General features: G+C 36.4%; 2 protein-coding genes across 10 annotated transcripts in view; both read left to right on the top strand.

Annotated features, from left to right (window-relative positions):
- Nucleotides 1-5,530, top strand: part of esyt2a (extended synaptotagmin-like protein 2a) — a 72,750-nt gene extending 67,220 nt beyond the window's left edge. For 4 of the 7 annotated variants that reach the window (XM_087241251.1, XM_087241250.1, XM_087241249.1 and 1 more), the window contains 4 exons: nucleotides 29-160; nucleotides 290-395; nucleotides 2,745-2,794; nucleotides 2,939-5,530. In XM_087241251.1, the coding sequence (XP_087097377.1) occupies nucleotides 29-160; nucleotides 290-395; nucleotides 2,745-2,794; nucleotides 2,939-2,981 (331 nt within the window). In that variant the 3' untranslated portion in view covers nucleotides 2,982-5,530. The remainder of the gene's footprint in view (nucleotides 1-28; nucleotides 161-289; nucleotides 396-2,744; nucleotides 2,795-2,938) is intronic. The other 3 variants (XR_015478850.1, XR_015478849.1, XR_015478848.1) reach the window with 1 other exon arrangement.
- Nucleotides 5,531-9,556: 4,026 nt separating this feature from the next.
- slco5a1b (solute carrier organic anion transporter family member 5A1b) overlaps nucleotides 9,557-24,833 on the top strand; it is a 42,205-nt gene continuing 26,928 nt past the window's right edge. For all 3 annotated transcript variants that reach the window (XR_015477511.1, NM_001443975.1, NM_001443974.1), the window contains 6 exon segments: nucleotides 9,557-9,731; nucleotides 17,935-17,985; nucleotides 20,898-21,011; nucleotides 21,269-21,359; nucleotides 23,603-23,726; nucleotides 23,804-24,107. Coding sequence is in view for 2 of the 3 variants with exons in the window: in NM_001443975.1 (NP_001430904.1) it covers nucleotides 9,656-9,731; nucleotides 17,935-17,985; nucleotides 20,898-21,011; nucleotides 21,269-21,359; nucleotides 23,603-23,726; nucleotides 23,804-24,107 (760 nt within the window). In the remaining variant the exon portion in view is untranslated.

Genomic DNA, 24,833 nt, shown 5'->3' with positions numbered 1-24,833 from the left:
TGAATGCATGAATTTTTCTTGTTTGCAGAAATCTGATCTCTGCTTCTCAAAATGGTTCCGATCCATACGTGCGTTTGTATTTACTACCTGACAAGCGGCGCTCTGGACGCAGAAAAACAAGCACAGCGAAGAAAACAGTGAACCCCGTCTTTGATCAAACGTCAGTTCCTTTTCCCACCAAATGTTTTATTAATGCTTTTTACCTCCCAGTATGTTCTATGATTGCAGTATATTATGAACAATTCAAGTTTTTCATGTGATTAAATAGCTTGCACGTGTGTTTGTGTAGGTTTGAGTTCACAGTGTCCATCGTGGAGTTGCAGAAGAGAACTCTAGATGTGGCCGTGAAGAATGGAGGAGGAATACTGGCAAAACACAGAGGGCTGCTAGGAAAGGTAACATGCCTCACACCATTTATAGCAGTATTTCTCAACCATGTTCCTGGAGGACCACCAGCACTGCATGTTTTGGATGCCTCCTTTGTCTGTCACACCCATTTCAGGTCTTTCTGTCTCTGCTAATGATCTGATTCAGGAGTGTTTGGTTACTTTTTCATTGAAAATATGCAGAGCTCGAGGTCCTCCAGGAACGTGGTTGAGAAACTCTGATTTATATGATATACAACCTCCCAAATCCTCTTAATAATATTGATCTTACATTTCTCATCAAACCTCACCAGTTTCCTAAAGAATTAGTTCACCCCAAATTGATCATTTTTGCATCATCAACTCACCATCATATCATTCTAAACACATAAGATGTTTTTTTCAGTTCTCAAATAAAAAATATTGAAGCGAAATGTGAGATTTTTGTCCTTCTGTTGCACATCTGTGCATCTAAAAATGTTTATTTAAATGTATTTTATTTAAATGTAATGTAATGTGTATTGATATAGCACATTCATTGTGTATGGCCATACACCTAAAGTGCTTCACAATCATGAGGGGTGTCTTTACACCACCACCAGTGTAGCATCCACTTGGATGATTCGACTGCAGCCACAGGACAACCGCGCCAGTGCGCTCGCCACACACCAGCTATTGGTGGAGTGGAGAGACATTCATAGAGCACATTCTTTGGATGGGGATTATTGGGAGGGCCGATGGATGAAATTTGGCTAGGACACCAGGGTTACACCTCTACTTTTTACGCTTCTATACGAGATCTTGTCACATCCCTAATGTTTATTTTTTTAATGACAAGTTTAACATTGCTGAAAGTATATTACAGAGAAAATTACATGATTAATCAAAAATATATACAGTATTTGTTGGCTTTTGGTCCAAATGGATTCAACCTAATGTGTTTCTGTTATAAAACCTTAAGTTTCATGTCTATTTATTAACACTCCCCCTTACTTCTGTAAGTAGTTTTGTTATAGGGATATGTTGCTCTGTCTGGATTGTTGATGATTGCATGGATCTCAGCCCGATTTGGTAGCTTTACTTGGAAAGAGGAAATTAAAGTCCTGTTTAAAAATATCAAAGACCTAAACAATATTTCAGTGAATTTAAGACTTTTTAAGGCCTAAAATGTTGTTTTGAAAATTTAAGACTTTTTAAGACCCCATGGACTTCCAAAAGCAACCTAGTTTTCCAATGTGGTCTCCCATCCAGGTTCTTACCAGGCTCAGCCCTGGTTAGTCTCAGTGAGTAACTGGTCTTGGCCTGCATGGTGATATGGCTGTGGATCTTTATTATTATTTTTTTCAATTAATAACTAATATTGAATTATATGATATGGATTTATTTTTGCTGTTTTAGGGAAGGGGTTGCATTTATTGGGATAGGAAAGATATCCTATAAGAAAGGGTTGGATCTTGGGGTGCCCAAAGCACAGTTGCTGCACTGGCCATGAGACTATTGGTGCTGACGTTTCTGAAGATTCTGACGGTGATGATAACCTTGAATAAAAATATCAAGGTTTCACGGTATTGTGGTTACTGTGCTAAAATATATTATTTTTTAAATGTCTGGGAAGAAAACAAAAACTTTTTTGCCCTTTGAACACAAAATACTTCATTTTGAGAAACATTTAATATATTTTGTAGCTGTAAACATGTCAGGCTAACTAATTCAAATGAAACATTGACTTCTGCTGTCTTCATTAGTTTCAAAAACACAGATTTCTTAACAAATTAAAACTAAATCTTTGGAGATCTGTTCTGCTGATTCTCCTGGAGATATTGTTGTCCTAAAAAAAAAAAAAAAAAAAAAAAGGTAATATCTTACACATACCTTAGGAACGGTATTACAGAAAAATTGGCCGGTTTTAAAACCTTGACAAACCGTGGTATACCTTGAAAACGGTTATCGTCCCATGCCTGTTGACATTAGAATGAATCTTGTTAATTCTTGTAAAGCACCAAAATTAAGCCTCGATGGCCAGATTTGAGTTGGTTTGCTGACCAATAGCTTCATGTGAATAAAAGGCTAAATAAACTCTGATCATCATATAAAATGATCCTATCTCTTCAGAAGACTTGGATTGCAATGCCTAATATTTATGGATTTTTTTTGTATTTATTGTTATTTATTTTTGTTTAGCTGTATTACTGAACAGCTTAAGTGAAAAGTAACATATCTTTATCCTATACCGCATGTCTTTGGACGTTTAGGAGGGATACCGGAGCACCCGGAGAACAAACCATTTGTACAATTATTTTTCAAAACCATATCAGAAATATTGTAGGTCTATGCCTCATAAACAACTGTTTGGAAATTTGGATTGTGTTTGTGTTTCAGGTGATAGTTGAATTTAACCTCGAGGACCCATCAAAGAGCTCAACGCAATGGTAAAATCACAAATCATATGAACTCTTACATTTTGCAGTTTTCCTGAAAATGGCATTTCAAAATTAACTACACGAATTTCATTGTTATGCAAAATATGTGACCATAACTTCATAAAATTGAAGGTGAATGTGTGTGTTTGGCAGGTATGAGCTTTCAGTGGACGGATTTAAGCGACCATCACCGTAATCATAGAAAACTACAACATGAAGAAAAAGAAAAACTACAAATCCCTGCGCAAGACTCCAAACCTCAGCTATGTTTAAGCCATGTGTTTTGGCCTGTGGGCAGAATTCATACTTCTTGAATCACTTTTAATAGATTTGTAGTAGGAAAGGAGAAAAAAAACTCTACTGCTGTTATGTGCACTGACTTGGCAAGAGTAAAAGAGAAAGTTTTAAAGGGAAATAGTTCATTTGTTGGATTGATTTGGGTCACACTTTATTTTGTTGGTCTGTTTGTTGAATTTAAGTTACATTGCATCTATATGCCAACTGATTCTCATTAGATTATAAGTAGACTTTAAGGTTGGGGTTAGGGTTAGTTTAAGTTGACATGTACTTGCAAAGTTACTTATAGTCAATTAAATGTCTGTTGAAGGAGCAGTATTAGCTGATATTAAGCAGACAGTCTACTAATACTCAAATGGACCATCATAATAAAGTGTTACCTTGATTTGTTGTTTACACAATAAAGACTTTTAAAGCAAGAGTGAAAAACTCTAAGAGCATCCATCAAACATGCAATAATGGTGGAGTGATTATATAAAATATACAGCTATGGGGGAAAAAATGCTTAGAAATTCAACTTTTTTCTGAATTTGTGATTTATGGTTATGCTGTTTTTTTCTGCAAGCCACTGATGACATTTCTTCTACTTTTTAAAATAAGGTTTTACATTTTTAAGCAACATAATATCAGTGTTTTAACTTCTGGGAAGTTAAAACTCTGTCAAATTTCAAAGGACACGAACTTGTTTGAGTTTTTTTTCTCCCTAGAGCAAAGTTATTTTGAAAAATGCTGGAAACTGGTAACCATTGACTTTCTATAGTATTTGTTCGTTTTGGTTATAGGCTTCTAACATTTTTCAAAGTATCTTTTGTGTTCAACGGGGAAAATATTTGTAAAGGTTTGGAAGCACTTGAGGGTTTAAACTATTTTTAAAAAATGAATTTATTACATTGACTATCATTTCCTGCAACCATATGGACCATATTTATTTGAAGTTTGAAAGAAAAGTCCTCAAACTTTACAGAATCAAACAGATATTAACATTTTACTCAAAAAGACCATCTCTAATGAATCCAGAAAAACTTTTTATGTGATCTTTTCCATAGCTGTGTGTGTATATGCATCTATTACTGAGCTCAGACTGTAAATACATAAATAAATAGTAAATACTCTAATATTTGGAAAGGTTTGATTAATAATAACCCGAAGAGTTCTTGTTAAACAAGCACTCGCGCTTGCTTTGAAAGTGTTATACATTATAACAATGGTCTCAAACTCAATTCCTGGAGGGCCGCAGCTCTGCATAATTGCACCTCCAACTCACACCTGCTTATTAGTCTCTAGTAGTTTTAAACACCTTGATTAGTTGGATCTGCTGTGTTTGATTAGGGGTGGAGCAAAACTGCAGTGCTGTGGCCCTCCAGGAATCGAGTTTGAGACCTATGCATTATAATCTCCGTCAATGTCTACAGATGCTCCTTTTAGGAGACAGATCTACCAAAGAAGTGCTTGGCTCATCGATGTAAAGTTTGGTGAGTTTCTAATTAAACCAAATAGGCACCTACATGTTTTTGTAACACTTTATAATTCATGACTTGTAGTTAATGTTAATTAACATTCACTAACATGAGCAAAGATCTTAATAAAGGATTCATGTTTGTCAATGTTAGAAAATGAAAACAGTCATTTATTGTTAGTTTATTTTAACGCACAGTGCATTAACTAATGTTATTTCTAAACAATCCATTAGTAAATGTTGATCTATGATTGGTGAATGCTGTGCGAGCATCATGTTAGTAAATACATCAGCAAACATTAACTCCCCATCCTGTATTGTAAAGTGTTACCATGTCTTGCACCCCCAAGTGTTCACATATATATAAATAATTGTGTGTTTATACGTTCTCTTGTGTGGTGCAGCACAGCACAAAACATAACCATGTCACATAACCATGACTGTCCAACGTTGCAATAGCTCTGAATAATATTTAGTGTAACACTCAATTCACAAATTCACTCCTCTTCCAGAAACACCCGTTCACCTCTCAGCCCTTGTACTCCCGCTGTGCTTCTACACTCATTGAGTATTTTTGCGTGTGTAGTCTGGTGTTAAAGTGAAGGTTGCGGTTTGGTCTTCTGTAGCGTCACTGAGCTGAGCTTGTGCTATGCAGACGGTCAGACCTCAAACTGTTCTGACCTTATTCCTGTCAGCAAGAATGTGTTTTTATTCGATAAATTATTGTGTATAATATGTCAGATTTTATTATGCTTTTATTATTGTTTATGATTAATGCAGACGTATGCAGTCAGAGCACCTCTCTCTGCTGAGCTTGCCTTATTGATGTATATATAAATAAATATATATATGTATGTATTTCCTGTGCCTTATGACCAACAATATACTTGCCTTAGAGGATATTTGGCATCAGATACAGGATTGTGAAGTCTCTGTATTTGATGATATCCAAGGTTTTCTTTTCAATAAACAGTTGCTTCTGTACAAGTAAAGTGTGCGGGTGGAGTGGGAATTATTTGTGTTGATGTCTGTGCAACTTTTATACAGTTTTGAAAAGGAGAGCATCTCCAGATTTTTAAAGTCCCACTTTTTTATTATGATTATATAGTTTACACGTTAAAAGTTTATTAAATGTGATACAATGTTATATTTGTGCAAATCTGTTTTTTTTTTTTAGATTACTCTGTACCAAAGGCTGAATTTGGAACTAATCTTGCATTATTTAAAGGGATAGTTCCCCCAAAATGAAAATTCTCTCATTCCCCAGTTGTTCCAAACTGTTTAGTTTTTTTATGTTAAACATACAAGACAAAGTTATGAAGAAGGTCAGAAAATGGTAACCATTAACATCTGTAGCATTTGTTTATCTTATTATGGATGTTGATAGCTAATTCTTTCCATCATTCTTCAAAAATATCTTCTTTTGTGTTCAACTGAAAGGTCTGAAACCACTTGAAGACGAGTAAATGTAGAGTAAATTTATATTATCAAATATATATAGTCACAAAACTGTTAATTGCAATATTGTTTTAGTCTTTTTCTCTTCATTTCGTTTACGGAATTAAAAATGTGTTATATGTTAGCTTGGGTTTTTTACAGTGCATCCGGAAAGTATTCATAGCGCTTCACTTTTTCCACATTTTTTTTATGTTACAGCCTTATTCCAGAATGGATTAAATTCATTTATTACCTCAACATTCTACACACAATACCCCATAATGACAATGTGAAAGAGTTTTTGAAATTGTTGCAAATTTATTAAAAATGAAAAGCTGAAAAATCACATGTACAGAAGTATTGACAGTCTTTGCTGTTAGGCTCTAAATTGAGCTCAGGTACATTCTGTTTCCACTGATCATTCTTGAGATGTTTCAGCTGCTTAATTGGAGCTCACCTGTAGTAAATTCAGTTGATTGGACATGATTTGTAAAGGCATACACCTGTCTTTATAAGGACCCAGGGTTGACAGTGCATGTCAGAGCACAAACCAAGCATGAAGTCAAAGGAATTGTCTGTTGACGTCCGAGAGAGGATTGTCTTGAAGCACAAGGCTGGGGAAGGTTACAGAAAAATTTCTGCTGCTCTGAAAGTTTCAATGAGCACAGTCGCCTCCATGATCCCTGAGTGAAAGAAGTGAACCACCAGGACTTTTCCTAGAGCTGGCCTCCATCTAAGCTGAGTTATCAGGGAGACAGGCCTTAGTCAGGGAGGTAATCAATTACCCGATGGTCACTCTGAGCTCCAGCGTTCTTCTGTGGAGAGAGAACCTAACAGAAGAACAATCATCTGTGCAGCAATCCACCAGTCAGGCCTGTATAGTAGAGTGGCCAGACGAAAGCCACTCCTTAGTAAAGGGCACAAAGCAGCCTGCCTAGAATTTACCAAAAGGAATCTGAAACAAAATTCTCTGGTCTGATGAGACCAAAATTGAACTCTTTGGGGTGAATGCCAGGAGTTACATTTGGAGAAAACCAGGCACTGCTCAACACCAGGCTAATACCATCCATGTTTTTCAGCAGCAGGAACTGGAAGACTATTCAGGATAGAGGGAAAGACGAATGCAGCAATGTACAGAGACATCCTGAATGAAAACTTGCTTCAGGGTGCTCTTGACCTCAGACTGGGGCGACAAATTTTTAAATAAATTTGCAACAATTTCAAAAACTCTTTTTTCACATTGTCATTACTGGCTGTTCTGTGCAGAATTTTTAGGGAATTAATGAATATAATCTATTTTGGAATCAGGCTGTAGGATAAAAATTAAGCGCTATGAATACTTTCAGGATGCACTGTATACACAGTGTAAATATACTGCTAAAAAATAAAATAAATAAAGGCAACACTTGCAGTTACATTGGTTTTACAGTCCGTTCACACCGAATGCACTTTTTCGTTATAAAAACCATATAGTACGCTAAAATCAGTTTGCGAGCCAAGTAGTATGTCCGAATTCAAAAATCAGTATACGAAAAGTACCCAGATGACCTACTATTTCTATTGAAATTCTGAAGTATGCATCGGATGGATGCTACACTTTCCCATGACGCCCTGTGAGAGAATTCGTGAATGGGAGTGAAGTGATGCAACTCAAGCCGGTCGGTCACATGATCATGACAAAAATGGCGGATGTAGTATGTACGTGTTTCAGTCATACCAAAGAGCTTAGAATGACCAAGAGGCGACACTCAATAGAACGTTCCATTGTAACAGCACCGCCCAGCAACAGCCCCGGATTCCGCCATTTTGGAGTGAAAGTTATCGGCCGTCTATAGGATCTCTTTACTTTCGCAATGGCAAGCAACTGCTTTGTTTTTTATTTACTTATTTAAAAAGCGCATTAAAGCCGAGATACAACCTGAAAGACGACAATGCAACATTTGTTATCATAATCATCAGCACTTTTAATAGTTCATTTTACAGACTTCTAATATGCTGTTCTATTGGAGTATTCATTCCATAATGGCCGCCGCGCCCTCTAGTGGCTGTTTCCCAAATTACTCTAGAGTGTCGCCTCTTGGTCATCCTAAGCTCTTTGGTCATACTACTCGCATTCATACTGTATAGAACGTACCTTTCTAATGGTCGAGTAGTACGGTTAAATTCAAATGCAATAGCTAATGACGTAGTAGGCATAGGTCATTTCAGACGTAGCCCTCATAGATATATACACTAGATATCGCATAGGGACCCTGAGCATGCGTCAATAGCGCCACCACATTGGTACAGTGCTCCCAGGACAAATGTCATTCAACCGCACCAGTCAACACAGTGTTATTACGTGAAGATGCGGAACTTTAGGGCTGTCTACGGATGTAGTAACGAGCAAACAAAGAAATCAAAGCACAAAGGCAGAACATTTCATAGGTAAGATTAAGTTTTTTACGTTTTTGTATGTTATGAACTTTTGTGTTCAACAGGTAACCTTGATGATAATACAGTCACTTACTGCCTTTACCATAAGGCAAAGTAGCTCCAACTCGCACTAAATACTCAGCTTTTGCTAGTTTTGTTGAATAAAATGAGCAAACAATGCAAAAGAAATATGACAACGAGATGCTGCTGTGCCAGAAACTTGTATTATTGTTGGCTAGTGAACGAGTCGTTCATAACGGGGGATTCATTCACAAGCGAGTATGAGAAGTAAAAGCAGGAGAAGAGATGTGTTTCAGGACACAGATTAGATTAAATTTAACAGTCATGGAGGGAGGGTGGATAGTACATCACACAAGCTTTTTGTCGGGAATGCCAGTGCGATCACTGATCCATCAATGTAGAAAAGTGATGTAAATTTAAAATTTTCGTAATTAAAAAAAAATAATTGCATACTAACATCCAGGAAAACTCCCGATCGTAGATATATGTGTATATGTGTATATCTCTGGCTTTGGATAGCCACATCCTCCACTGTACCTTGGTCCCGCATTTATTTCAAAGGAGCGCTACCCTGTTCCAAAATGGCGGCTCTATTGACGCATTCCTTCTAATACAGAACAACAGGGTAGGCGACTTCTGATATATCTATGCGCAGCCCTAAAAAAATGAAAACTTTTACTGAAAACAAACAGGAAGAGCATTTTCATATTTTAATCTTACATTACAAGAGCAAACTATTTTTTAATGACATGAACAAATGAATCTTTTACCACAAAATTAGCAATGTATGCTAACAAAGTTTATACGTATAGTTTGATTTCATGTGTCCTTTAATGTTGCAAATTATCAAACAAATTATAGGATAACATAAGTAAACACATCATGCAATTTCGAGATGAAGCTTTTATAAAGAAAATTCAAGGAAAAACTAAATCCAAAACTACACAGCCCTGTGTAAAAAAAAAAGTCTGCGCGTCCGTGACGTCAGCGGCGGGTTGCTGTTCAGTGCTGATTGTAGGACTGCGGCGCGCGCTGACAGGTTTTGCGTACGCTTGACGTCTCCTCCTCTCTCTCTCTCTCTCTCTCTCTCTCTCTCTCTCTCTCTCTCTCTCATTTATCTCCGTACCGTCTCCATCCATCCTTCCATCCCCCATCTCCTCTCCTCAGACCACGCAGAAAGAAGGAAGCCCTCCTCTGGGATGGATTTATAAACTCGCGGCTGAGATGGACGCCTGATCTGAGGGATGGAGTCTTTTCACCTGTTTCTCGCCATCCTCGCGCTTCGGGCAAGTCTCGCCCCCGCGGCCGACCACAAATTCGGTAAGTGTTTTGTAGTGTGTGTGTGTGCGTGTGCTTGTCCGTGTCCGTAAGGAATGGGCGAGATGAAGCGAGCGCCATCTCAATATTGCTCCTATAATACTAAAGAGCGCTGACATAAACACAGAAAGTCTCCATTCGGCGGCGTTTACTATGATTTATACAGTTATACGAAGGCTGAATGACGCGTGGATGCTTAAATCTTCCTTGTTGAGCTAATAAATGGAGCAAACAGGGAGAGAGTAACATTTAAAAATCGACAAAATGTAATATATAACAGCTTTAGCATCTAAACAAGCCCAATATTCTGCAAAAATGATCATTTTAGGCTGAGTAACGTGAGGATGGGGCTGTAGGACTGTATGCTATACATACACTGGTATTACATAACTGGGTCTGGAGACGCACGGCCTGTCTTTCGATTTTCTTGATGAGTGCATGTTATTACTATTTATATTATTGAAATATGTGGATGTGATAGTGGTTTGTGTATGTAGTTTGCCAGCAGCAGCACAGGAAATGAAGCAGCACAGATTACAGCTCGCCCCTGCTCGCAGCATGAGCCACAATAATAGAGTTTATACGTGGTCTGTGTGTGATTCATAAAGCCAGCCCCTGAAAAAAAGGTCATCCTGTCAGTCATTAGCAACTGTAACCATGGCAACAGGTTGCAGCATGGTAATTTCATATCGACTTGATTGCTCCAAAGCGCATGAATGAAACACAACACACACCGCCCTCCTTTATATTCATGTTGCGTTGCATTATAAGCTGCCACAATAGTTTATCATAGGTAGGGCCAGATAGATTTTTTTTAAAACTATTTTCTCACTGAATTTTGTTTTATAAAATAAATGAAATAAAACCGACAAATTTATGTCTACCTATCTATCTATCTATCCAACAATTTAGTCATCCATCCATCCATCCATCCATCCATCCATCTATCCATCTATCCAACAATTTAGCCATCAGTCTACCCATTCATCCATCAGCCCACCCATCAGTCTATCTATCTATCTATCTATCTATCTATCTATCTATCTATCTATCTATCTATCTATCTATCTATCTATCTATCTATCTATCTATCTATCTATCTATCTATCTATCTATCTATCTATCTATCTATCTATCTATCTATCCAACAGTTTAGCCATCAGTCCACCAGTCTATCCAATAGTCAATCCATCCATCCATCCATCCATCCATCCATCCATCCATCCATACACCTGTCCAACAATTTAGCCATCCATCCATTATCCATCCATCCATCCATCCATCCATCCATCCATCCATCCATCCATCCATCCATCCATCCAACAATTTAGCCATCTGTCCATTCATCCATCCATCCATCCATCCATCCATCCATCCATCCAACAATTTAGCGATCTGTCCATCCATCCATCCATCCATCCATCCATCCATCCATCCATCCATCCATCCATCCATCCATCCAACAATTTAGACTCTAGATCAGTCTACCCATCCATCCATCACCGCATCCATCAGTCCATCCATCTTTCCATCAATCTATCTATCTATCCAACAATTTAGCCATCAGTCCACCCTTCTATCCAATAGTTAATCCATCCATCCATCCATCCATCCATCCATCCATCCAATTTGCTTGTTTATTCCAGATATTTTTATTAAATATTTATTACAGCTTTAGCATTTTCATTAATGCATTCATTTTCTTTTCAGCTTAGTCCCTTTATTATTCTATTCTTGAACTTTCAACTTATCCAGCATATGTTTTACACAGCGGATGCCCATTTCAGCTGCAACCCATCCCTGGGAAACATCCATACACACCCATTTACACACATACACTACGGACAATTTAGCCTACCCAATTAACCTATACCGCATGTCTTTGTACTTGTGGGGGAAACCGGAGCATCCGGAGGAAACCCATGCCAAGATGGGGAGAACATGCAAACTCCACACAGAAACGCCAACTGACCCAGCCAAGGCTCGAACCAGCGACCTTCTTGCTATGAGGCGAACGTGCTACCAACTGAGTTTTTCAAAATGTGTCTACATTATTTTATTTTTAAATTTTACTTATAATTAATCTGCTTTTTTCCATCATAAAATACATAACTGTTCATTTTTTTACAACTAACATTTATTTTATTTACAAAATGGCTTATTTAACTATAATAACCATGATACAAACACATTTTGAAGTCACTTTTTATAAACAATTCCCAATAAAAAAGGAAGATGATGAGTAATACACAGGGTTTACTCTGGTCATACAATTTAAAATGGTAAAAATCCATTAATTTTAAAGGTCTATCCCAGACATTGTAAGTCGATGAATAATATATATGGAATAGAAGAATTTAACGTTGTTTTTCACATTTTACATTCCAATCAAAATGTAATTTCTTCCGTTTTGTCCATCACATTGGTTCATGTGTTTTGTCTATTAAGGTTATAAGCTATTTTTCAATGCTTTTTTATTGCTTTCCTGTTTGTCATCGGTCAATGCCGTCATCAGGCTGTATCTTGCTTGAAATCCTGTGGTGCCTGATGATTACTATGTCCCAAACAATGTGACGGCATGCAATTAAAAGAGACGTTTACCTTTTTGTCTGCTCAGTGCTGATTATAGGTCATGGAAATTCAGCTTTTTAATCAGTGAAAGTCAGGGAATTTGACATTTGGCTTAGCGTGGGAACACAGAGTACAGGAAGTTCTGCGCACTCATAAAGAAAACAGTTTCAGTGTCAACATAACTTATGATCATCCATTCATCTTCGACATGTACTCATAGAAACAGGTCATAAATCTACACTGACACATCTGAACTCAGAGAAGCTGGCATCATGGTCCCACAGGAAGCTCATGGTTTGTGTTGATGTAGATGTCAGTGAGGAGACAGTCTGTCCGCCATCATTCTGATGATCTGTGACCGCAGCTTCACGCCACCCGCCTCCCCCAAAACCACTCACCATAGTAACAGAGAGGCTTTCACAGAAATATAAAAAGATAAGCATGCATTATGACGTTTTTTATCTGCATCTGTGGATGATGAGTGTTGAGTGGGTGCCGATTTACGAATCCGGTTGGACTGAGAACAAAAGTTTTAATGTTATATATTTGTATTTATGGATTGTCAAGCTATATGGATGTGTGGCTATATTTATTGGCATTGATGATTCGATGAACAACCTTTAACTTGGAATGTTTTATTCAATTCTACTTTTTTATAGTGAAAATAGGGTTTTTAGGTTTTGAAAATGTTCTTTATATCAAGACAAAAATTGTTCCTTTAAAAATAAAAAAACAACCTTTAAACTTAAATTTTATTAGGATTGGGTTTGACTAAAATATTTAGTGTTTTAGCTGTTTAGATGAGGTTTGGTAACATTCTTTAAAATTGTAATTTAGACTTTTCATTTATTTATTTTTATTTTTTCAAAAAATGAGAATTAAGGATTTAATGATTCACCGTGAGCCCCTTGAAATCGATTAAAATTTGTGACGATTCAAACCGATAGAAATGTTGAACAAATCACAATGCATATTTTGCAAGCCTGCTTTACCTGCACATCAGCGGATCAAGAGGTGAGGCGGCAGAGTAAAATCACAGCCGTGAGATGCGCTAGACGTAACAAACTGTGTGCAAATACAGTGTAAAGATGTTTACTTGTACTAATAGAGCAATGAATATGATGCACATAAACCATCAGCACAGTGAAAAACTACTGTCACAGATGTCTATACACAAAAATGGATGATTTGCAGCTCTCCTTGCTCGATGAGTGCTATGGAGATCACATGGTGCATCAGTATTTTCATAACAAAAGTGTCAAGATATTTTTCAGACCAAAAAAGAAAGTTGTTTTGTTACAGATTCAGCTATTAGATTATTTTACCCTTTGTTTTTTAAAAGAATTTATACATATTTAAATAATTTGATAATTATTGAATATTTAAAAATCTTTAAGGTTATCTCACACTGATACCTACTAATTAATTATACAATTAATATTAATTATTCACCTTCATTATTATGAACTCATGTCTCTGTCCTACTATATAATACTATTTCTTTATGCCAGTCCCCTGCATCAGAGGGCCTATTAACCACCTCTGTACACACTGCTCTCTAGTTTCAGCAGGGGACATTGTGAATGTGCAAATACCTCAGCTTATGCCAGAAAACATAGACATGCTGATGTTTCTTTTTAGAAATGTAAAATCCCAGCACAATCACCACTTTAGTTTGCTTGTATTTTCGAGTTTTCTGTAGTTTGTATCATTATTTTTTTTTTTTTTAAATATTAAATACATTTTTTTGTTTTTTTATTGTATGCCTACATTCACAAAATATTAACATCAAAATGTATAAACGTGTTACAGAGAGTGTACAGTCTTGAGAATGGAAAGTAAAGAAATTAATGTAAAAAAAAACATAAATAGGTAAATATATATATATATATATATATATATATATATATATATATATATATATATATATATATATATATAATTACATGATTTTAGAGCAGTCTTTAATTGTAGGTTATAACAAAAATTGTAAATGAATGACAAGGATGCTGTGTTAATTTAAGAGAGCTCTTTATGTACTCCCAAAGGGGAGAAAAAATATTAAATACAATTTAAACAATTTAAACTAAATACAATACAAATGCAATTTGGTTATAGCAGAAGATATATTATATATTTTCTGCTATAACAAAATAGTGAGTCAGGTGAATCATTACATCTCTAATGCCGAGTTCAGACTGCATGATTTTTAAAGTAGTCGTGTCACAGATGTTTTCACACTGCATGACTATCTGGGCTAGCGTTTTGTCGCTGCTTAGTTTACACTGCAAGATGGATCGGCAACAGGGGGTTTCACATTGCTTTACAATAGTAAGAATCGCCGTCAACTTCGTCCAAACTATGTCTCACAAACAAAAACATGTAGAATATCTTTTGTTATTAAATACATAACAAGAAAGAAGCCTTTAATGGGTAGAAAATGCTCATATTTGCTGGGTTTTAAGAAAATTAGCAATTTCTCCTAAACTTTTTCTTGTTCGACCTGGTTGTGATTTTGCTCAGTTGTCAAACAGACACTGGTGCTCCTGCTCCATTTCTTGGGTCCAAATAAACTGAAAAAGAGCGCTTTTAACTTCTCCCCCAACCTCCCGCTGACCTGCAGGTAGTGAATGCTGCTCTCTCATTGGCTGTAGACGATCACGATGTTATTTTCAGTCAAAACTCATTTCACACGGCATGATTTGAATCGCCGACAGCTCAAGATATTTAGCATGTCATATATCTCACAGGCATCTGCGAATCTCTCAGATCACATCTTTGATAGTTCACATTATGTGATTGTTACACATGTGCACGAGCACTGATTTACCTGTGATTTCATTTGTCGGCGACTTCTAAAAAAAAACTGTCGGCGAGTCAAAATTGGGGCTAAAATCATGCAGTCTGAACTCGACAAAATGAGAATTGGTCTTGATAACAAATGTTTTCATCTATTGTGACAAAAAAATCAGGGTTGTTGCACCAAATATTGATTTCTAATCTCTGATTATTCTTTTAAATCATTGCAGTCGTGTTGTTGAAAAGTAAACATGGCAGTCTGGAAACATGGCAGGTTTTCTGTTTGTTTGTTTTATTGAAATGTAACTACATTTCATTCTGAAAAAAATCATATGTTTTCATATGTTGTAAAATAGCATGATAGCACCAAAACCTGATTGTTGTCATTTAGTTTAAAATTGTTAATGACAAACAGAAACATAAAGCCTGACCAAAATGGGATTCATTCAACTATTAATTCAACATGCATCAACAAACCTTGATCAATATCTGCTTTAGCAATGTACTGTATGTGTGTGGGATATTAATGTTTATATGTATTACGGCTAAATAATACACATTAAAACATATAAATTGACAGAAAAACTATCCACACACTCTCACTTTTCATTTTGTTACTTGTTGGTTATTTGTAACTGCTAAATTGAAATGATTTAAAGGAGAACTCACATTTTACCGTGTTATTCTGACAGTCCTACACAGAGATCAGAATAGATGGAGTGCAGAATAAGGCTTAAATAAGGCCTGAAGAGGCGATTCACAGCTTGTTTAATCACACTTCAGTAAATGGATACTGATCACACACACACACACACACACACACACACACACACACACACACACACACACACACACACACACTCACACTCAGAGCTATTTTCTACGGAGACACTCAGTGTGTGTAGGTTTGTGTGAGCACAGTTTACTATGAATGATGGATTTGTGAATGTCAAACCACTGCAGTGAGTAGGCTACAGCCTGGTCTGACAGACTTAACAAGCAGCAGCACAATTTTGGGACGTTTTTATTTTTAATTTTTATTTTTTTGTAGTTGTTCTTGCTCTTTATGCAAGTGAAATGAGAACAGGTACGCCGTCTGTCTCAGCTGGATTGATAAGGAAGTGGCTCAGCTGTTTGTGAGAGTGAATAATGAAGCACTGGAGCAGTTTAAAATGGCTGTAAAAGGTTGTTAGTTATTTGTCTGTTGTGTATTGATGCCATGCTTCAATTAAAGTAAATTAAAAATGACAACACGTGATGTTCTGTCCAGAGCTGTTCACATCCCTGGACTAATAATTGTGCAGTTATATGGCAATATTATCAACAGCAAAACTAATCTAGAAAAGGGGTGCCCAAACCTTTTCATTTGAAGGGCCAAAATCCAAACTTGATTAAGGGTGGTGGGCCTAAGCTAAATATACCAAACTGTGTTACATTAAAGTGTCTATGGTAGCTTACTAATTTATTAATATTACAATAATATACAGTAAAAGTCAGAATTATTAGCCCCCCTTGGATTTTTATTTATTTATTTATTTGTTATATTTCTCAAATGATGTTTATCAGAGCAAGGAAATTTTCACAGTATGTCTGATAAATTTTTTTCTTCTGGAGAAAGTCTTATTTGTTTTATTTTGGCTACAATAAAAGCAGCTTTAAACTTTTTTTTTTTTTAAACATTTTAATGTCAAAATTATTCATTAATGTGGGCACTAAAATATTTATCATCAGGTCTATTTTTTATTGCAGTCATTGATCTTAAATTGAACGTGCCGTATATAAATTGAGCTGAAACAACCCAATTATTGAGAGTTTCTTTTGGGAAAATTGAATTTGTAAAAACTATTAAGTTAACTTAATTCTTTCATGTTGTCCCTAAACAAATTTAAAAAATGCAAATGTTCAGAATGTTTGGAGTGCATATTTGATGGATAAGAAGTTAAAACTTAAGTTTTAAACATTTCTTTAACGTTTTTTTTCAGCCAGATTTTAGTGAACTTGCAATAATGTCAAAAACACAACTTCATCGAGCCTAATTTACTCTCGTCTCTGTGCGTAAACTCGTAAACAACTTCTGCGATTGGTTCATGAGATTGGCCAGATCAATGAGTACCGATTGAATCATTAAATAATAATAATAATAATAATAATAATAATTCATTACATTTCTATAGCGCTTTTCTGGACACTCAAAGTGCTTTACACATAGGGGGGAATCTCCTCATCCACCACCAGTGTGCAGCATCCACCTGGATGGCGTGACGGCAGCCATTTTGCACCAGACTGCACACCACACACCAGCTGATTGATGAAGCCAATTATGATGATACTGGTAGGGTTAGGAGGTCATGATGGACAGAGGTCAGTGGGCAAATTTGGCCAGGATGACGGGGTAAAACCCCCTACTCTTTCTGAAGACATCGTAAATTTTTAATGACCACAGAGAGTCTGGACCTTGGTTTAACGTCTCATCCGAAAGACGTCGCTCACTGAGCAGAATAGAGTCCCCATTACTGTACTGGGGCATTAGGACCCACACAGACCGCAGGTTGGGCGCCCCCTGCTGGCCTCACTAACATCACTTCCAGCTGCAACCTAGCTTTCCCATGTGGTCTCCCATCCAGGTACTGACCGGGCACAGCCCTGCTTACCTTCAATGGGCATCCATGTGACAGTTGCAGAGAGCTAGAATGTGATTATCCGCAGATACCGATCTCCAGCTGATCGATCAGAGCATCCCTAATAAAACATAAGAGCTGCTGTTGGTGTGAACCAACCTTTTCTTCTATTTTTTTAAAATAATCTCTACCTTTCTTTCTCTATTTTTTTCTTTCAGGCTGCCTGTTTGAGGATGGTCTGTGTCTGAAATATGAAGTCTGTTTAAATGGTGAGTCACACACACACACATACACACACGCTTGGGGAACTGCAGTCTGTAGATCTCATGCATCATGCTGTTTGATCAAGCGCTCATTTTTGCCATCTGCGTTATGAGTACAATACATTTGAACATTTTGAATGTGTCACAACAAATACTGACTCTATCCCTAACAAACACACACGCACCCACACACGTGCTGTGTTTGATATCATCTTTTGTGTTGCTTAGCAACTGTTCTTCTCCACATAGGTTGAAGATTAAGAGTTTTTTTTTTTTTTTTTTGCTGGCACGATGTGTTCCCACACTCACCTGCCATCAATGAGAACATAATATGAATGAAATCATCATTCCCATGTAGGTCAGGCGATATCAGCCAATCAGACTTAACCTACTTTTTTACTCATATCTGGTGTGAGGATGTGTGTGTGTGTTTCATAATTTCATTCAGCTCTGCTCAGTATCTTTGTGTGAAAGGAACAGCACTGAATATGTGGCCTGATAGAATATATTCACATTGTTCAATTAAATATGGGTCATAGATGAGCTGCAAGATGGCCTATTTTGGAGTCCACATCAAAATAAATGTACAAAAGGGATTTTAAAATATAATTACTTTAAATCCGAGTTTGGATATGAGCTGTTTCAGATTTTCCTCTACTATGACATCACAAGTCCTGGCCATGACTGACATGACTTCTGTATTTAAATTCATGCGTCTTGCATTTTATCAGGCATATTCATAATCCAGCCCCAAAATAGTGATTATGATGACTATATTTGATTAAAGTGACTCTTCACCAGCCTTCACAGAAAAACAGTCAGTCAGTTGCAGCTTATCCAGAATGCTGCAGCCAAGATTCTGACCAGAACCAGAATATCAGAGCACATCAAACCTGTCCTCAGGTCTTTACACTGGCTCCCAGTTACATTCACAATAGATTTTAAAGTATTAATACTTTTCTATAAATCACTTAATGGCCTAGGAACCTGATACATTACAGATATGATCACTAAATCCAAACCTAACAGATCACTTAGATCATTGGTATCAAGTAAATTAGAAAAAAATAGAGTTTGTTCAAAGCAGAGTGAATCTGCCTTCAGCTACTGCGCCCATACTGCTGGAATCAGCTTCCAGAAATGATCAGATGTGCTCCAACATAAGGCGCATCCAGACTGAAAACACATCTGTGCAGCTGTGCCTTTACTAAATGAGCACTGTGCTACGTTCGACAGATCGCAGTATTATGTCTTACTTTTCTTTTTCATTCTTTTATAACCCGTTTTAACGCATTTTAATCATTTTTAACTCTTTCAGTCATTTTTATTTTCTTGTTTCTATTATTCTTCTTTATGTAAAGCACTTTGAATTTCCATTGATTATGAAATGTGCTATATAAATAAACTTGGCTTGCCTTGCAAATATAGTCACTTCATACAAAAATACTTTAAATCTTCATTCTTTGCTATCCTTCAAACCACTTGGTTTACCTGCTTGTCAGAATTGTTTTAGCATTTGATAAGTAATACAATTAATTTCATGCACAAGTACAGGCCACAATAAGCATGAAATGTTATTTTTATTTTTACATAAATATGTGTTACACCAGGCCCGTAGCCAGGGGGGATTTAGGTGGTTCGAAAGACCTACCCCACACTGATAAAAGGTCCAGAATTTGCCCCATACATGAGCTCATTTGACTTAATTTGACTGCTGTTTCATCATTAATTGTGAAAATAACTCAACAAAGAAGGCTTTCAATGACGGCAAACAATTATTTTTCCTGAGTCCGACATGCAGCTGTGCAAGAAAACCATATGACGAAAGATGAAGTCATCTTTTACTACAAGTAGAACAACGTTTATTCTGAATCTTGGACCTTATTCTTGAAAGAAAAAATACCAAGACAAAGGTTTGAAGCACCAAAAGTGGCCCATATTAAAGTACGTTTTAATACTAATTAGGCTATTTTTGTTATTTATGAACTTTTCAAAATGTACTTTTTTTTAAAAAAAAATTGTCAAGCTCTACCTTATTAATATTATTATGTTTTAAATTTTTATTATTCAGATGGCCAAATTCTGACTAAGGCAAGTTGAATGTGCTGGCCAGTTTGTTATTTGCCCAATAGATGACAATAGGCTACAGTATTTTTTTTTAAACTATTTTTTCCAATAATATATAATGTAATAAATTTGTATTTAAAAAATAAGTAGTTTTTTTTTCAGATTTCTTTATTCTAAATATTCAGCAAATGTTTTTGGTGCATCAAAAAATGTGGTTATGATACGACAAGGTAATCCAGCTAAAAATAGTGCTAAAATGCAGTATTTAAACCTTATAATTAAATAGAACATAAGGCGAATAACTGCAAAAAGACCCACTTTTTGAGAAAAAAACAGCTATCCTTTTCACCAGGATGGCTACGGGCCTGTACACTGAAAGACAATGAAACATTATTTCACCCATAATTTATTAAATATGATTTCTATCACTATACATTTTTTCGGGACATTAAAATGGGACCTCTCATCATTGATTCATGCAAGTAAAGTCTGTGATGATTGGCCAACATCTGTGCAAACATATGAGATACTAAACCATGCTCCATTAAAACACAGCCATATTACAGAATTACATATCACTGATCTAGTTTTTAAATGTATTTCCCTTTTGGATACAAAATATAGACGTGAATGTAATTTACCATGCATACGCACAATCGGTGTAACCTTACTATCAGGCAGGTGTCGGGACTCCAGCTGCTCCTGTCTCAGTTGCCCTCAGCTACACTTTAATAAGCAGAGACTCTCAAAGGATCTAAAAATACACACACACACACACACACACACACACACACACAACATGAAGTGTAGTTGTGCACATATTCTGAAGTGGTTGTTGATTTTCTCTGTAGATGGCATGTTGGGCCGCTGCGAGGCTGCTCCTCTAACAAACGTCTACACGTATGACGTCACTCCCGCAACGGTGCAGAGATTGCGAAACCTGCTCCAGAGACTGGCACACAGAGGTGGGTGCATTAGTGCCACCACAGCAACCGCACACATCATTGTCACCATGGTTATAAAGGCTGCTCTGGGATCAAATCAGAGGCTCTCTCTGTGTGTGTGTGTGTGTGTGTGTGTGTGTGTGTGTGTGTGTGTGTGTGTGTGTGTGTGTGTGTGTGTGTGTGTGTGTGTGTGTGTGTGTGTGTGTGTGTGTGTGTGTGTGTGTGTGTGTGATGAGTCACTTTCACATATTTCACAGGTCTTGATTCTGTTCCTGCAGGTTTGTCTTGGGAGGATGATGTCACGCAGCAGATTTTATCGAATGAGTTCTCCAAACTACGCCGAGTTTCCCTTCCGTTACCGGAGCCTAGGTAAAAAAAAATTTAAAATAATATTAATTTGACAGTCATTTAACATATACAGTTCAAGTCAGAATTTTTCGCCGTGCTGCGATTTTTCTTTCTTTCCTTTTTCAAATTTTTCTCAAATGTTGTCTAACAGAGCAAGGAATTCTTTACTGTACGTCTGATAATATGTTTTCTTCTGGAGAAAGTCTTGTTTGTTTTATTTCGGCTACAAAAACTCCTGCTAAATTAAACAGTAAATAAATAAATTTGCAAATAAGTATGTGAATAAATCCGTAAACTCCTAAAAAAACAATAAACAAAAATAAATAAATAAATAAATTTTTCATTTTTAAATATTTTCCAAATGATGTTTAACAGAGCAAGGAAATTTTCACAGTATGTCTGATAATGTTTGTTCTTCTGCACTCTCAGAAAAAATGGTACAATGTTGTACCAAAGAAGATACAAACCCTTGTCACTGGGGCAGTACCTTTTTATGGAACAGAATTGTACCTTAAGACAAAGAAACAAATTTGTACCATTGCAGTTTGTACCTTTAAGAACATGATTTATACCATGGGAAACCAAAATGTACCTTCATCAAGGATAGAAATGTTTTACCAGTTGTTGTGTATTATTTCATTATAGAACTTAATAATTATTGTTTATGAGTTTCTTTAAACATATGCTTTTAAATTATGATTCATGTTTTAATATGGAAATCATTCATAAATCACTTTGCCTTTCCAGTAATATTTATTTTCATAGATATTGTAACAAAGAAGGAGTTGTCCAACACTTATGTACATTCTCAGAAATAAAAGTACAGGAGCTGTCACTGGGGGAGTACCTTTTCAAAAGATGCATATTAGCACCCAAATGTACATAAAAAGTACCTCTGAAGTACCATTATGGACCCTTCAGGTACAAATATGTACCGTTTGAAAAGGTACCGCCCCAGTGACAGCTCCTGTACCTGTATTTCTGAGAGTGTACTTTTTTTTTTGTACAATATATTTATTACTTTTTTCAATTTATATCACAACAGATTACACAATTACAGAACAATAATCATGAAGGCACAGCAAGCTTTTTACCCCCCATTCTCCCTCCCAACAACCCATTCCCTTAAAAATAAATAAATAAAATAAATAAAATAATAATAAATAAGTAAATAGATAAAATAAAAAACAAATAAATAAATATTATTAAAAAAGGGGGAAGAGAAAAAAAAAGAAAAAAAAAGGGGGGGGGGGGTATGTTTAAATCAGGTAGTCTGTTTAGACCATGATACTTCCCATATTCCTAAGCTTGTTCTAGTTGTAGTAGACTGTCAACATTTACATTGTACTTTAGAAAGTTATTAAAAGGTCTCCAGATATCTTCAAACACATTTTGTTTTTGTTTTTTGACAATTTACGTGATCTTTTTCATTGACATGTGATGCCATTTTTTTAATCCACTTTCCTATTCTAGGTTCATTTATATTTTTCCAATTAAGAGCAATAATACATTTAGCTTGTAAAATACACATGTTTATGAATCTGACCTCTTTGCTTTGTAAGAGAGGGCTGACAGGAAATATACCCAGGATGAGAGTGTACCTTTTTATGAGAACAATTATGTACCTTCATTTGAATTGTACCATAAAAGGTACAGAACAGTATCATAAGAGGTCTTTTCTGTACCATATAAGGTACAACTTTTACAAAGGTGCAAAGTTAGCCCTCAAGGAACATTATTTATACCACCGTGTACCTTTTTTTCTGAGAGTGTGGAGAAAGTCTTATTTGTTTTATTTCGGCTAGAATATACACAGTTTTTAATTTTTTAAACACCATTTTAAGGACAAAATTATTAGCACCTTTGAACTATGTTTTTATTCGATAGTCTACAGAACAAACCATCATGATACAATAACTTGCCTAATTACCCTAACCTGCCTAGTTAACCTAATTAACCTACTTAAGCCTTTAAATGTCACTTTTAGCTGAAGTGTCTTGAAAAAAAAAAAAAAAAAAAAAAAATATATATATATATATATATATATATATATATATATATATATATATATATATATATATATATATATATATATATGGCATATATGACGTATCATAAAAATTACATTTCTAAATAAATATAAACTTGTATTTAATATATGTGATTTGCATATACTTGCAAATATCAGATTTCTAAATGTGTTTGCTTTTAACAATATAGATTACCACTGTGTGGTCAATGCATATATCTTGTTAATCTGACAGGCCGAAGGGTTATGAGATTGCTTTTGGAGACAGAAGAATGAAATCATCATCAGATGCTGAGGTTAAAAACACACTGAAATACCTGCAGCACCTGTTACTGCTACCAAAAACAGCACTGCACAAGGTGAGTAAGGGTGAGTCATAGGATTCACACACACCTTGTTTGTAGTCCGATAACATCTCAATGCTCATCCTGTGTAGGGGGCGGAGCTTCAGTACTATCGCTCTGGAAAGCCACGCCCTGAAAGTGACTCCTCCCCACCTGAGTTTATTCCTGAAGTGCCGTATCAGTCAAAGTCTTACCCGGACCTCAGCCGATACCAGAGTGATGCCACACAAGCTCCCCTGCAGGAGGAGAAATCTGACCTGCTCAAAGCAGCTCTTCAGAAATATCTGTCCAAGACCAAACAACCTGATGTGGGAGAAACATCCAGAGCAGACCGGATCTTCCTAAAAGATGGACCAGCAAAGCCTTCTGCTGGTGACCCTCTTACTCCTGTTGATGGTATGATATTATCTTCATTTATTCATGGTATGTAAAATCTGCAGGATTTTCTTTCATGTGTGCAAAGCAAAAGAAGATCAGAATATCAGAATAGTCAAGCTTCTTTACCCATAAGTAGGGCCAGACAGAATCTGCAGACAATTTTTACTATTTCTGCAGAGAATTTTACAAAAAAATCTGTGATTTTATGCGAAATGATTTTTAAGGTATCATTACTAAAAACTTAATTCATTCATTCATTCATTCATTCATTTTCAACCACTTTTCCGGGCCCGGGACGCAGGGGCAGCAGTCTTAGGAGAGAACCCCAGCCTTCCCTCTCCCCATACACTTTTTCCGGGGGGATCCCGAGGCATGTTCAGGCCTGCGAGTGACATAGTCCCTCCAGCGTGTCCTAGATCTTCCCGGAGGTCTCCTCCTGGTGGGACATGCCTGGAACACCTCCCTAGGTAGGCATCCAGGAGGCATCCGAAACAGATGCCCGGGCCACCTCAGCTGACTTCTTCTCTCTACTCAGAGCTCCTCACCCTATTTATAAGGGTGTGCCTTGCCACCCTGAGAAGGAAACTCATTTCGGCCGCTTGTATCCAAGATCTTGTCATTTTGGTCATGACCCTTTCAGCTCAGCTCCTTCTTTACCCCAACAGATTGGTATATCAACCGCATTACTGCTTTGGATTGCGTGATCTAATCCAATTTTGTAATCTGTTTTTTCTTTTAAAAAAC

This window comes from Danio rerio, chromosome 2, assembly GCF_052040795.2.
Source record: "Danio rerio strain M-AB ecotype USA chromosome 2, GRCz13ab, whole genome shotgun sequence".
Lineage (NCBI taxonomy): Eukaryota > Metazoa > Chordata > Actinopteri > Cypriniformes > Danionidae > Danio > Danio rerio.
The sequence above is the reverse complement of the archived record's forward strand: the minus strand, read 5'-3'. Positions and strand labels throughout refer to the sequence as shown.